Genomic DNA, 12,142 nt, shown 5'->3' with positions numbered 1-12,142 from the left:
ACTTTGCAAAATTGTGAGAATGATCGCCGTACGTACTCTAGTGGCTATAGTCTCGGGGCGGGTATAAAAGGCTTAAATTCAATCCTTCTAATGTCTACGACCATATCACGTTGAATATACCGGTTCTCGTCCGATCACCGAAGTCAAGCAGCACCGCTATATATTGTCATATATGAAAATATAATAAGAAAATGAAGAAATAATCAGAAAATGAAAAAACTTGTCTTTTTAGTTTTTATTGTTTTCTCCAATGTGATTAATTTATAACAGTTGAGTAAATATTCAAACAAATAGAAAGGAATACAACAAAAGAAAGAAAATTGGCTAATGAAATAAAAATGAAAGTTGTGCTTGAAGTAATGCATCCTGGGTAAACAATGGGTCTCTATAGGAAACACATATGATATTAAGGATATATATATATATGAATAATAAAGATAATAAAACCAATTTAACCAAATCCAATTTTAGATTAATCAATTTTTTTTATATCATGGAACATTTGTGATAAAGCCATAGCATTTATTAAAGTTAAATGTGGATTTAACTGTTCTTATTATTTTCCCTACCCTTTACATAGTGAACAGCAGAAAATTTACACAAGAAGAACAATGTTTAAGGTATAAATTTATTTTTTAATACTTGATTAGCATAAGGATGTTTAAATTATTTCAGTAATGTGATCGGATTGCTGTAGGCCTACTTATGGTTTTATTAAATATCCTATTCAGCGAGCCTAAGTGGATCGCAAATCATGAATTACTTCTATGGACCGAAGTTTTCTCAGGCGGTATAGTCTACCTAGTCCAATTATACTTACAGTATATGCATCAATCTGTCTAAATTAGATGATTAAATTAAAACTCCAAAGCGGCTAAAAGTGGATTTCATATGGCATTACAATTGACCCTTATTAGACAATCTGGAATCTTATGTCACTGGAGTTGAAGTGAAACCAACACACTTGAGAGTCATAAACCTCCATATCCCTCCTTAGCCCACTCCAAGCAGACAAAGGCAGTGTGGGCCAAAGTGGGCATGCTACTTTGATAAAGACAATAAACACGACAAATCCTCTCATCTTTGTGATACCAAAAATGAATGAAGACATTTAAGAAAGAACAAAGGAGTATAGAAAAATATGTTAATTATGGTAAAAGTCAGGAGTAATATTTGAATATCTTGAAAATTCCTGATCCATTGTAGTATCGCCCTTCTTTAAGAGTACATAGCTTAATATTTGTAGAAAGACATGTTTAAAAACACTCGGTAAGTTAAAGGAATATCATTACCTGTATTAGTTGTTAATTGAAAACAAATAGATATCCTCGGCATCTCTCAAATAAAATGGAATTGACCTTTAAAATTACTATATATGGTAACTATGAATTAACATATTTTTAGTCATGTTATGAGAAGATTTTTTTGCTTTTTTAAAGGATCACTGATTACATTTCTTTTGCAAACATGTTTTAGAAAAACATGGAAATTATTTCAATTATAGAAAATTATGGAAACTAATGAAACGATAGTGACATTATGAGCAATACATTAGCAATACATGACTAAAGTGTACCTAATACCTGCGCTTAAATAAATTCCTTTGTCACCAAGAAAAATATCACTTTATTATACATGTCAAATGCTTGTCTGTCCAAGTGTCTTATCCTTGGTAACAAATTATGCTTCATTAAATTATGATTTACAATGTGGTAAGGTATATATTCATGCCCATACAGTTTAACCGATAGATACAAAATATAACGAAAACGTTATTGTTCTCCGTGGGAGTGATTTTGTGCTTTTGAAATATAATAACCAAACTAGATTGGAAATAAATAAGTTAAAGAAAGAAGAATAGAAAGAGGAAACAATTGCACGATATACACAAAAGAAATTAGTTGAAATTGTGTTATACGCGTGATTAAAGGAATGGATTGTACATGGAATTCCTGATAATAAATATTGCGACGAATCGACCCCAACCAAAACAAACAAAAAACATTTGAATCAACGTAGATTTCCGTAAAACAAAAGATAAATAACACTAAATGTAAAAATGGGAGAAGAAAATTAATTCATTAGAACATACTAACTAATTACTGATGAAATCAGGTATAGGCAACATGCAAACTTCATTACATAAGTATAATAAACGTAAGAATAACTAATAGCCTAACATATTTCAGGTGTACCATATATATTGTAGATTTAAATGTCGTTCAATTTAGAAAATTTTAAAACGCCACCAAATTTACCCAAAACTAAATGAATAAATAAACACTAATGAGGACTTTTCAGTCATTTCTTAATTATCGTCACAATAATCATTAAAATTGATGGTTTTTTTATATAGATATTGCGCTTTTAGTGACCGAAAGATCTTCCCAAAACAGGGGATATGTCTAAATCTGATCCTGTCGAAAGGATTATAACTGAAATATTTATCAGCTGTTTTGACATGTATCTGAAAAGGCACTTAAGTAATATGGGTGATGACGTAGGAAAAGAACCTTTATGTGATTTCGCCTACCCAAAGAGAATGTAACAATGTATACTTGCACAGGCCTGCCGAGAGGGGTGGGTTAGAGGGGCTCGCCGCCCCCGTACTTGCATATAAGGTATTTTATAACGGGTTGAGTCTTGCAAGGTGTGTATTAATCCTGTAAAAAATATCCTGCCGAATCCTTGAAAAGGTGTTCAATAAAGTCAAACATCAAAACGAAAAATCACAAAATATGAAATAAAACTTTTCCTCATAATAAGGCAAAAAAAAAACCTACTTGAAGATGATAGGCTTTAAAGCACATCAGACCTCCAGCTTATTTTTTCAAAGGTAGGACATTATCCTCAAATTTTCTCATGACGTTACCAGGTGGTTTGTAGAAGCCTACAAGTATTACCTTTCCTGATTTCGTGATGGCCTTTCCAACTCCGAATTCTTTACTGTCTTTCCAAACCATCTGGGTAAAATGACCTGCAAGAATACAGTGACGTAACCAGTCAAACACTATAGTATTGACAACAAAAAAAACTTTATTATTAAGGAATTTTCATATTGACAGAATCACTTACAAAATAGGTTAAAACAAATGTAACACATGTTTAGAATCATGAGGTACAAATACGATATGCAATGAATCTGTTCAGGGTGTTAAATAATTTTATTTTAATTATAATTAATAATCTGGTCTTGCTACAGCCAATGCAGTAACTAACAGGATTGTGGTATGCACGTTGCAGAAATTGTATGCTTTCTTAACCAGCTGCACATGAACGCAACAATGAAATATAATATATTACATTTGTGGGACACAAATATTTCTGCATTAGATTGAACAGTTAATAACTAAGTAACTCCTCCTTCCTACCTTCACCCTCCACCCTCCTCCTTCCTCCTTCCTCCCTCCTTCCTCCTCACTCCTCACTCATACCTTCATCATCCTCCCTCCTCCCTCCTCCCTCCTCCCTCCTCCCTCCTCCCTCCTCCCTCCTCCCTCCTCCCTCCTCCCTCCTCCCTCCTCCCCCTCCCCCTCCCCTCCCCTCCCTCCTCCCTCCTCCCTTATTCTCCCTCCTCCCTTCTTCTCCATTCTCCTCCCTCCACCTACTCATTCTTTTCCTGTGATTCCAAATAAGATTTCACCATCATAGTGAGCCAATGTCATATACGTTTACTTACCGGCACCCTTGGCAAATCCCGGATTCTTGAAATCGTATTTTTCAGCTTGTTTGTACCACATATCTGCGCATGCCTGACCTGCAAGCGGAATAAAGAAGCATAAAGAAATGTGTACTTTAAGTAAAGGCATTCTAGAATCTAGGCTACTTGGATAGCCCCGGTAATCAAGAAGACAGTTTTGTAATACTATATAATGACATTGGCATTGACCGTATATAATTTAATTTATATAATAAGTGTACAAGACTATGACGTCAGTAAGCAGGAATATCGGAAGGTTTACTTTATATTATATTATAGAACTATGACTGTAAATGTATAGTACAGTGCTTCTAAAATGTCTGAAGTCATCACAATGTAGCTTCAATCCTACTTTTGGAATTAGTGTTTTCCTATTGTGGAAATGCAAGTACTTATATGCATTTTGCGTTGCTTTTGGTAAATTATAATATTTTGAGAGCAAGATTGCCTAAAACTCATACATTCATTAGCCAGAGCAGTCAACTTTTATTTCAACTGAATCGAAGATACGAAACGCTTAACATAGGAATTATGTGAATTTAGTAGACAATTTAGTAATAGTCTCAAATAACATTCTAAAATCGATCAAACGTTTACCGTAAATCAATATATAAATGGTAATGGAAATTAATCATTCATCAAAATGCTGCAAGTGTTTACCTGAAAACTCCGTCGAGGCACTGCTATAATGCATGGCAATGTTTTCCCCTACATCACTCTCACTACTATTCTGGAATAAATCTTTCTCTGCTAGGTAGGCCGCGAATTTCTGAGCTCTCTCCATCAAATCTGGAGATTCCTTTAGTTTATCCACTCCGTGATTCTTACGGTATTCATTCTGAGCCTTCACAGCGTCTTTTTGGAAAGATTTTAAATCTTTGGGACTCGTGTCAGCTTTGTCGAGTTTCGTTTGGCCAACCTATATCGTGAAGAATAAAAGAATAGATCAATGTAATAACAGCATTATTAAAAATACATGTAAGAAATATTAGACATTGAACTGGAACTTTGGAACAGCGAAAATAATGTTAGAAAGAACTTTAGAATGGATATACGATTGAACACCTCTCCACCAACCATCACCTCCCCCCCCCACCACCCCCCGTCCGCCTCCAACAAACACACACACAAACATATTACTGCATAAGAAGTTAATGAATATAATAGCAGTGTTGCACAATTAAAAAGAATACATGTATCTCCCGCTCACTCTTAAGCAATGTCATAAATTTGAACTTTGGTAGGTAAGGAAGACCGTCTGAAGGGATACAAGTTACTTTCTCGGCAAAACCATCCAAACTAATCATAAAGCTGATGAATGATGGATACGTTACCCATTGAATTCGACTGGCCCTCACCAACAGGTGCCATGCATTATGTTGGTGAAAGCTACCAGGAATCTTAGGAACCCTCATATCTTGCCAAAATATAGAATTCAACTTTATAAGAACTCTTTCATCTACCGTGCTGCAATATACATACAGTTTGGTAATTTGGAACCTTTCATTTAATTTTACTAATTGTTTCACCTAGTTCTAGTAATGTACATAGTTTTAACGCTTTCTTGATGTGCAATCTTTTGAACATCTTATCTATCACGGTTTTCATATTCTTTAATTGTTTCACCTAGTTCTAGTAATGTACATAGTTTTAACGCTTTCTTGTTGTGCAATCTTTTGAACATCTTATCTATCACGGTTTTCATATTCTTTAATTGTTTCACCTAGTTCTAGTAATGTACATAGTTTTAACGCTTTCTTGATGTGCAATCTTTTGAACATCTTATCTATCACGGTTTTCATATTCTTTAATTGTTTCACCTAGTTCTAGTAATGTACATAGTTTTAACGCTTTCTTGTTGTGCAATCTTTTGAACATCTTATCTATCACGGTTTTCATATTCTTTAATTGTTTCACCTAGTTCTAGTAATGTACATAGTTTTAACGCTTTCTTGTTGTGCAATCTTTTGAACATCTTATCTATCACGGTTTTCATATTCTTTAATTGTTTCACCTAGTTCTAGTAATGTACATAGTTTTAACGCTTTCTTGTTGTGCAATCTTTTGAACATCTTATCTATCACGGTTTTCATATTCTTTAATTGTTTCACCTAGTTCTAGTAATGTACATAGTTTTAACGCTTTCTTGTTGTGCAATCTGTTGAACATCTTATCTATCATGGTTTTCATATTCTTTAATTGTTTCACCTAGTTCTAGTAATGTACATAGTTTTAACGCTTTCTTGATGTGCAATCTTTTGAACATCTTATCTATCACGGTTTTCATATTCTTTAATTGTTTCACCTAGTTCTAGTAATGTACATAGTTTTAACGCTTTCTTGTTGTGCAATCTTTTGAACATCTTATCTATCACGGTTTTCATATTCTTTAATTGTTTCACCTAGTTCTAGTAATGTACATAGTTTTAACGCTTTCTTGTTGTGCAATCTTTTGAACATCTTATCTATCACGGTTTTCATATTCTTTAATTGTTTCACCTAGTTCTAGTAATGTACATAGTTTTAACGCTTTCTTGTTGTGCAATCTTTTGAACATCTTATCTATCACGGTTTTCATATTCTTTAATTGTTTCACCTAGTTCTAGTAATGTACATAGTTTTAACGCTTTCTTGTTGTGCAATCTTTTGAACATCTTATCTATCACGGTTTTCATATTCTTTAATTGTTTCACCTAGTTCTAGTAATGTACATAGTTTTAACGCTTTCTTGTTGTGCAATCTTTTGAACATCTTATCTATCACGGTTTTCATATTCTTTAATTGTTTCACCTAGTTCTAGTAATGTACATAGTTTTAACGCTTTCTTGTTGTGCAATCTTTTGAACATCTTATCTATCACGGTTTTCATATTCTTTAATTGTTTCACCTAGTTCTAGTAATGTACATAGTTTTAACGCTTTCTTGTTGTGCAATCTTTTGAACATCTTATCTATCACGGTTTTCATATTCTTTAATTGTTTCACCTAGTTCTAGTAATGTACATAGTTTTAACGCTTTCTTGTTGTGCAATCTTTTGAACATCTTATCTATCACGGTTTTCATATTCTTTAATTGTTTCACCTAGTTCTAGTAATGTACATAGTTTTAACGCTTTCTTGATGTGCAATCATTTAAACATCTTATCTATCACGGTTTTCATATTCTTTAATTGTTTCACCTAGTTCTAGTAATGTACATAGTTTTAACGCTTTCTTGATGTGCAATCTTTTGAATATCTTATCTATCACGGTTTTCATATTCTTTAATTGTTTCACCTAGTTCTAGTAATGTACATAGTTTTAACGCTTTCTTGATGTGCAATCTTTTGAACATCTTATCTATCACGGTTTTCATATTCTTTAATTGTTTCACCTAGTTCTAGTAATGTACATAGTTTTAACGCTTTCTTGTTGTGCAATCTTTTGAACATCTTATCTATCACGGTTTTCATATTCTTTAATTGTTTCACCTAGTTCTAGTAATGTACATAGTTTTAACGCTTTCTTGTTGTGCAATCTTTTGAACATCTTATCTATCACGGTTTTCATATTCTTTAATTGTTTCACCTAGTTCTAGTAATGTACATAGTTTTAACACTATCTTGATATGCAATCTTTTGAACATCTTATCTATCACGGTTTTCATATTCTTTAATTGTTTCACCTAGTTCTAGTAATGTACATAGTTTTAACGCTTTCTTGTTGTGCAATCTTTTGAACATCTTATCTATCACGGTTTTCATATTCTTTAATTGTTTCACCTAGTTCTAGTAATGTACATAGTTTTAACGCTTTCTTGTTGTGCAATCTTTTGAACATCTTATCTATCACGGTTTTCATATTCTTTAATTGTTTCACCTAGTTCTAGTAATGTACATAGTTTTAACGCTTTCTTGTTGTGCAATCTTTTGAACATCTTATCTATCACGGTTTTCATATTCTTTAATTGTTTCACCTAGTTCTAGTAATGTACATAGTTTTAACGCTTTCTTGATGTGCAATCATTTAAACATCTTATCTATCACGGTTTTCATATTCTTTAATTGTTTCACCTAGTTCTAGTAATGTACATAGTTTTAACGCTTTCTTGATGTGCAATCTTTTGAATATCTTATCTATCACGGTTTTCATATTCTTTAATTGTTTCACCTAGTTCTAGTAATGTACATAGTTTTAACGCTTTCTTGTTGTGCAATCTTTTGAACATCTTATCTATCACGGTTTTCATATTCTTTAATTGTTTCACCTAGTTCTAGTAATGTACATAGTTTTAACACTATCTTGATATGCAATCTTTTGAACATCTTATCTATCACGGTTTTCATATTCTTTAATTGTTTCACCTAGTTCTAGTAATGTACATAGTTTTAACGCTTTCTTGTTGTGCAATCTTTTGAACATCTTATCTATCACGGTTTTCATATTCTTTAATTGTTTCACCTAGTTCTAGTAATGTACATAGTTTTAACGCTTTCTTGTTGTGCAATCTTTTGAACATCTTATCTATCACGGTTTTCATATTCTTTAATTGTTTCACCTAGTTCTAGTAATGTAAATAGTTTTAACACTATCTTGATATGCAATCTTTTGAACATCTTATCTATCACGGTTTTCATATTCTTTAATTGTTTCACCTAGTTCTAGTAATGTACATAGTTTTAACGCTTTCTTGTTGTGCAATCTTTTGAACATCTTATCTATCACGGTTTTCATATTCTTTAATTGTTTCACCTAGTTCTAGTAATGTACATAGTTTTAACGCTTTCTTGTTGTGCAATCTTTTGAACATCTTATCTATCACGGTTTTCATATTCTTTAATTGTTTCACCTAGTTCTAGTAATGTACATAGTTTTAACGCTTTCTTGTTGTGCAATCTTTTGAACATCTTATCTATCACGGTTTTCATATTCTTTAATTGTTTCACCTAGTTCTAGTAATGTACATAGTTTTAACGCTTTCTTGATGTGCAATCATTTAAACATCTTATCTATCACGGTTTTCATATTCTTTAATTGTTTCACCTAGTTCTAGTAATGTACATAGTTTTAACGCTTTCTTGATGTGCAATCTTTTGAATATCTTATCTATCACGGTTTTCATATTCTTTAATTGTTTCACCTAGTTCTAGTAATGTACATAGTTTTAACGCTTTCTTGTTGTGCAATCTTTTGAACATCTTATCTATCACGGTTTTCATATTCTTTAATTGTTTCACCTAGTTCTAGTAATGTACATAGTTTTAACGCTTTCTTGTTGTGCAATCTTTTGAACATCTTATCTATCACGGTTTTCATATTCTTTAATTGTTTCACCTAGTTCTAGTAATGTACATAGTTTTAACACTATCTTGATATGCAATCTTTTGAACATCTTATCTATCACGGTTTTCATATTCTTTAATTGTTTCACCTAGTTCTAGTAATGTACATAGTTTTAACGCTTTCTTGTTGTGCAATCTTTTGAACATCTTATCTATCACGGTTTTCATATTCTTTAATTGTTTCACCTAGTTCTAGTAATGTACATAGTTTTAACACTATCTTGATATGCAATCTTTTGAACATCTTATCTATCACGGTTTTCATATTCTTTAATTGTTTCACCTAGTTCTAGTAATGTACATAGTTTTAACGCTTTCTTGTTGTGCAATCTGTTGAACATCTTATCTATCACGGTTTTCATATTCTTTAATTGTTTCACCTAGTTCTAGTAATGTACATAGTTTTAACACTATCTTGATATGCAATCTTTTGAACATCTTATCTATCATGGTTTTCATATTTATTTATTTTTGAGTTTGACATGTGTACTCCTTTTTATAAATATGCTATATTTATACTGGTTTCAATAAATGAAAATGAAATGAAAAAAAAACACTCCAGGAAACCCCTTCCCACAACTTCCATTGACCCCCCCCCCCTCCACACACACACCCACACCAAGATATTCACTCCTGCGTTGGACGAATAGTAAAACAGGGGAATGCGGTTTGGCACGTCAACAAAATAATGGGAAGGGCTGGTCATTTCGAAGTGCGGGATATATCAGACTGTGCAGCCCTTGCGTATGATAATATAAAACTATCATAATCACCCTCCTAATGGTGTCATCCAGCTCCTGTTGGGAGACTGTGCGCGTGTCTGGTTCATCACTGCGTACGATCCTGGTTACCTTGGTATCACCGCGTTGTGGCGGGGGTGGGACGTACCCATCATCCCTTTTGAAGACATTTTTATCAAAATGGTTAATGACGTTACCAGGCGGTCGATATTGTCCTACGATGATCACCTTCCCTTCTTTGGTAATGGCTTTTGCGATGCCAAATTCACGACTATCTTTCCAAACCATCTGAGTGAAGTGACCTTCCACAGACAAAATAAAAACGAACGGAATGATAAATTTAATAAAATAATAGGCATTTTGATTAATCTCAAGTCTTTATTTATTGATCTACTTAAAAATTATGTCCTGCAAACTGTCATTAATGTTTAACCCATTCAATGCAAAAGCACATGCGTTACAAAACCTATTAAGTATACGCCTAATATCAACGCACTGTATAATGGGTCTCAACTAGATTCGATTGCATTTTTTCTTTTTTCCCCCTTTCTGTTCCTGCAATAACTGTAGTAGGGTTTTTTTCTCATACTTTTCATGCAATTCCTTATGTTTGAACACAAAATAACATCACTTGAGTGTTGTTTCCCCTTTCTTACTTATCTTTGTACAAGAAGATAAAAAAAGGATGTAGGATAAATTCATTCCTTCAACCTTCAACTCTATTAGTTTCTAACATTGTTTACCCTAATTTGACCTGCATTGTTAACAAGCCTTGACCAGTACCCGGCTTATCTTCACTGTCAACAAACTGACTGGTTAGTCTTTATCATATTGTTTTGTGACTGTCTGTTGAATTTATTCTGCCTGAATTCTTCTTTGACTGTGTTTTTATGCTCTTCTCAATATTGCATGGTTATAATATGATACATATACTATTGCACCATAGTTGAGTACTCAGAAATCATCCTCATTCAATGTTACTCGTGGTTTACGTTTACTCGAGATATTTTCAAATCCTAGCTACTGGTGCAAGCCTGTTTAACTGTACTCGTACTTACGCTTACAACATTGTACTCGTAGTCATAGAAAAGGGTGTTTTACATCTTGTACCCGTTCTGTTGTACTCGTTTTAAAAAGAAAGATAAAAATCTACGAGACACTTCTGACCTATATAACATCTGATCCTTTACCAGCCTCATTAATTATATGAATAGAAACAATAAATAAATAATAAAGTGTAAAACATAAAGTAGTCTTCCTGTATGATAGGCTATATTAATACATGTTAGGCTATCTATTAATCACGAGATACTGTAATGTACGTAAACATGTTTGGCTCTATACATATAAATGTATGCATATGAATAGTATAAGAGTTAACACATAGATGTGTGTTGTTAGCTGTTAGCTACGGTATTATATACATTAATGTATGGTCAACATATGATCTCTTTTTATAAAAAACATAAACAGTACACTGTACTTAATAATTAATATAACAAACAATTACAATTGTTTGTTTTTAAGTCAGGGTTGTCAAGTTTAGAAGAGGAAAGTATTATAAACAAAGGCCCCGACTAGACTGAATGTTTGATAAACATATGTTGATCATAAGGTCATAAGAAGGATAACACCATGTCTTAGGAATCACTCAACTTAATACATTACTACACGTTATACACTCCATTATTGCATAGTTCATCAAAATTCACATGCACTATTGAGTCCACCAACATGCAATATCTTCCACTGTTTTTTTGTTTTTTTTGGTTCGTTGGTATAAAGTGCATGCAACCCTCGTTTCTATGGCGACCAATGAGAGCTACTGGTAGCATGTAACTATAACATCCTACCTGCGCCTTTTTGGAATCCAGGCTTCTCAAAGTCGTATTTACTAAGCTCGCTATACCAATGATCTGAAGCGTCTTTGCCTGTGTTTAGAAGAAGCAAGAACAAATTATATGGGTCTGTTTATTTCAGTCAATTCTATATTAGATGATTCATTAAACTGGACAATATTGTTGTGCTTTCCTAGTAAGCTCGAATGAGCTATATACACAATCGCACAGATGTACAACTTTCAATAAATTGTGTATTATTTTACCATAGGGCCTACGTTAAAAGAAACTGGTTAGGTAGTAGGATCACTCGGATTATCGATACCGTATTCGCATCATGTTAGTTTGATGCCAAAAATATCTTGTTTTTTCACAGCAAAGTTCATCACTTAGACTGAGCCTTCCATACATTTGTATCAGAGGTACCCTAGCCTACACTATGCTCTGCATATAAACATGAGATCTGAGCTGTTGTAATTAGGAACGAGGTTAGGGCATTTATGGCTTTTGCGAGGTGTAATGAAAAATCAGATATATACTTTCT

The 12,142-nt window shown here is 33.0% G+C and overlaps 1 protein-coding gene across 3 annotated transcripts in view; it reads right to left on the bottom strand.

The window, feature by feature from the left end:
* Positions 1–220: 220 nt before the first annotated feature.
* Positions 221–12,142, bottom strand: part of LOC139963813 (uncharacterized) — a 29,009-nt gene continuing 17,087 nt past the window's right edge. For all 3 annotated transcript variants that reach the window (XM_071964995.1, XM_071964994.1, XM_071964996.1), the window contains exons 6-10: positions 11,614–11,691; positions 9,794–10,062; positions 4,361–4,619; positions 3,680–3,757; positions 221–2,977 (exon numbers count right to left, since the gene is read on the bottom strand). In XM_071964995.1, the coding sequence (XP_071821096.1) occupies positions 2,823–2,977; positions 3,680–3,757; positions 4,361–4,619; positions 9,794–10,062; positions 11,614–11,691 (839 nt within the window). In that variant the 3' untranslated portion in view covers positions 221–2,822. The remainder of the gene's footprint in view (positions 2,978–3,679; positions 3,758–4,360; positions 4,620–9,793; positions 10,063–11,613; positions 11,692–12,142) is intronic.

This window comes from Apostichopus japonicus, chromosome 22, assembly GCF_037975245.1.
Source record: "Apostichopus japonicus isolate 1M-3 chromosome 22, ASM3797524v1, whole genome shotgun sequence".
NCBI classification, from domain to species: Eukaryota; Metazoa; Echinodermata; class Holothuroidea; order Aspidochirotida; family Stichopodidae; genus Apostichopus; species Apostichopus japonicus.
Note: the sequence above shows the minus strand (reverse complement) of the source record. Positions and strands in the feature narration are given on the sequence as shown.